The sequence below is a fragment of the Sphaeroforma arctica genome (genome assembly GCF_001186125.1).
Source record: "Sphaeroforma arctica JP610 unplaced genomic scaffold supercont1.112, whole genome shotgun sequence".
In the NCBI taxonomy this organism is placed as follows: Eukaryota; class Ichthyosporea; order Ichthyophonida; genus Sphaeroforma; species Sphaeroforma arctica.
This window is the reverse complement of record NW_014040446.1, coordinates 1-3,004: the sequence shown is the minus strand read 5'-3', so window position 1 is coordinate 3,004 and position 3,004 is coordinate 1. Positions and strand designations below refer to the sequence as shown.

Genomic DNA, 3,004 nt, shown 5'->3' with positions numbered 1-3,004 from the left:
ATATACATATATATAAATATATATATATAAATACATACAGACACACAGACACACAGATACATGCACATACACACACACACACATATATATATGAAAGGTAAAACCCCACAAGGAAAGAGTAATAAGTACAAGGTACGTGAGGATCCCAGCGTGTGTTAAGTTTTGGTGCTTCTATACGCGGCAAAGAACAAGAACGCACGATTTGTTCTTGAATGAAACGATTTGAAATGATCCCAACCGATACAATACTATGCGGAGGACAAACATCAAAATGTAAGCGTGTGGCACAAAGCACCGCCAGAGGGCGATGGGGGATGATATTGGCGAAGGACCCAATCGTCTCCGAGAGATATATTGGCTGACAAATAAGTGACAACTTTGGTTACGATACGCCTTTGGAATGCATCGACCAAGGTAATGAATTTCCGCATAGACAGATGTCACATTATACACCTACCACACAACGAGCCCCACAACTGCTACTTGCCAACCCCCACTTTCTGATTCGCAAATGACGAAATTACGCACTTCACACATCCCCCCATTTACGACCGTCCTGCGCCACTGAATGTTGCACTCCCACAACGCCGGCCTTGAGTCCAGACCCGCCTCGGCTATGTAATGTGCTTCACATCGTACAATTAAAACTCAAAGACCACCTCATAGCATTCAGATACACATATACATACTATGTATAGCCAAACCGTGTCGTAAACAAACCAATGGCGTTCGAGGCACTACGAAAGGTGTGTGTCCCACAGCAGCAGCCTTCGATCCCTGCACACTGGGCCTATACCATATTCCCACTTTAGGGTATAGGGTTTTAGGGATCATTTTAGGGTTACAAGGACTAATCAAACGCCGGAGTCCAGCCCGCACAGACACACATCATAGCACTATGCACAATATGTCGCACCCACACACCACTACCTTCCGAGGTATCCTGAGCCCCGGGAGGCTGAAGTCCCACAGCAGCAGCCGTAGGTCCAAGCCCACTGAGCCGATGCGATAAACCCGGTTTTTCTCATCGCATACCCACGGGTCAAACGCCACCGCGACCACCCACGATGAATGGCCCTCTCCACGTGCGACCAGACCTTTGTTCTCAACTGACCAGATGGAGACAAGATCATCCTCGCCGCCTGTCTGGAAGGGTTTAATCGGTAAACAGAGGTCGTGAGCAAAGGGTTGGATGTGTGTTTAGTTGTGTGTGTGTTTAGTTAGATGTGTGTTTAGTTGTGCGTGTGTGTAGTTGTGCGTGTGTGTAGTTGTGTGTGTTTAGTTGGATGTGTGTTTAGTTGGATGTGTGTTTATTGGTATGCGTGCGGTGTATAACAGCGGGATACATATGTTAACACAAACACATGCCACTGACGGAAGCACTTGGTGGCCATAAATGAATTAAAATAAAGTCCGCAGACAATTAGAATCGCAAACCACTGCTTGCCATACATGCCCCTGACGGAAGCACTTGGTGGCCATAAATGAAGTAAAATAAAATCTGCAGACAATTAGAATCGCATACCACTATATACTTGCCGTCCGGACTCCAACTCACACACAGCAACGCACCGAAATAGCTCTGCAGCGTGACGATTAATCTGAGAGGAGACGGTACGGTACAGGCAGAACATTTGCACGGCGAAAGAAAGAAAGTTAGCGACAGATGCACGGTAGGCTATGAGCCGCATGCGACTGTACGTACCTACTGAAATGAATGTGTATATAAACTAAAAATAAACAGAATAAAAAGCTCGGAAGATGCGAAGGACCGTGCCTTACAGTAAGTAACCCGCATTCTGGGATAACTTTTCTTTAAGTACCCCACAAACTACACTCACCTGTCAGCCTTCACATCGACTATACGCAGACAGCCGTCCTGGCTCACAATGGCCACACTTTGCTGGTCTGGCGAAAACTGAAACGCTGCCAACCAGAGAAAGACGAGAAGTTGAACGGTTAGTATTTGCTAGAGCAGAGAAATTATATATATATGTATATATATATATTGCGGACGGATATTTACAATATATATTATGTAACCACACAACACACTTACCATTAATTGATCCCTTGCCAACCCTCCATCGAGTGATTGGATTAGATATTTTCCGGGGGTGCATGACAGCAAATCTGGAAGGTAAACAAAAAACAGTATCTGAATGCTAAACCGTGAAAAAGAGTGGTACGTACCGAACATCTCAATACGCACTCCTACATACACCTGTGCACATGTATCCAACAAGCGTGTCCCTGGCGCTTAACATACCCGTTAAAGACGTTGCGCCCCGCTTCTTTCCAATTCATGGCTGTTGTGGGGTCTAACCGTTCCTTGTGGTATTTGTACATCATTCCGTCTGCGTGCGCGGCTATAAATAGGTCACTGCTCCCGGGAATCCAGCGTAGATAGGTAACCTTTGTTTTGTTTATGCATCCCTGTGTATCCGAAGTCGGACAAAATCCAACGTTTTTTATTTGTAGGTATATCCAAGCCGAGCACAAGTTAAAACGACGTGTTGCACGCAACTATAGACTCTCATACATAGGTGGGGGCATGCGGAAGTTCTGTCTAGTACGACTTCTGGCAGATTCCAAACATAGACAATCATGTCATGCACGTTGTCGGCTTAGACATGACGGTTAAAACACTACACTTGGTTACACGCCCATTGGGCAAGGGCACATGGCATATGTAAAGGGTTAAATCTGAGAGTTTATGAGGAATCAACACTCAGACAAATAAACTACACACACACACACACAATATATATATATGTAATATATATATATATATATATATATATATATATATAATAATAATATATATATATATGAATATATATATATATATGAATATATATATATATGAATATATATATATATGAATATATATATATATGAGTATATATATATATATATAAATATAATATATAATATATATATATATATATATATGTAATATATATATATAAATATATATCCATATATATATATATATATATAT

At 42.1% G+C, this 3,004-nt stretch overlaps 1 protein-coding gene across 1 annotated transcript; it reads right to left on the bottom strand.

Annotated features, from left to right (window-relative positions):
- Positions 1 to 888: 888 nt before the first annotated feature.
- SARC_02473 (hypothetical protein) lies at positions 889 to 2,429 on the bottom strand (the record flags this gene model as incomplete). Its single annotated transcript, XM_014303753.1, has 5 exons — positions 2,270 to 2,429; positions 2,060 to 2,133; positions 1,842 to 1,926; positions 1,526 to 1,601; positions 889 to 1,146 (listed from the first exon to the last, which is right to left on the bottom strand). Exons 1-5 carry the CDS (start codon positions 2,350 to 2,352, stop codon positions 889 to 891), a joined length of 576 nt encoding a protein of 191 aa, XP_014159228.1. The 5' UTR covers positions 2,353 to 2,429.
- Positions 2,430 to 3,004: the final 575 nt, after the last annotated feature.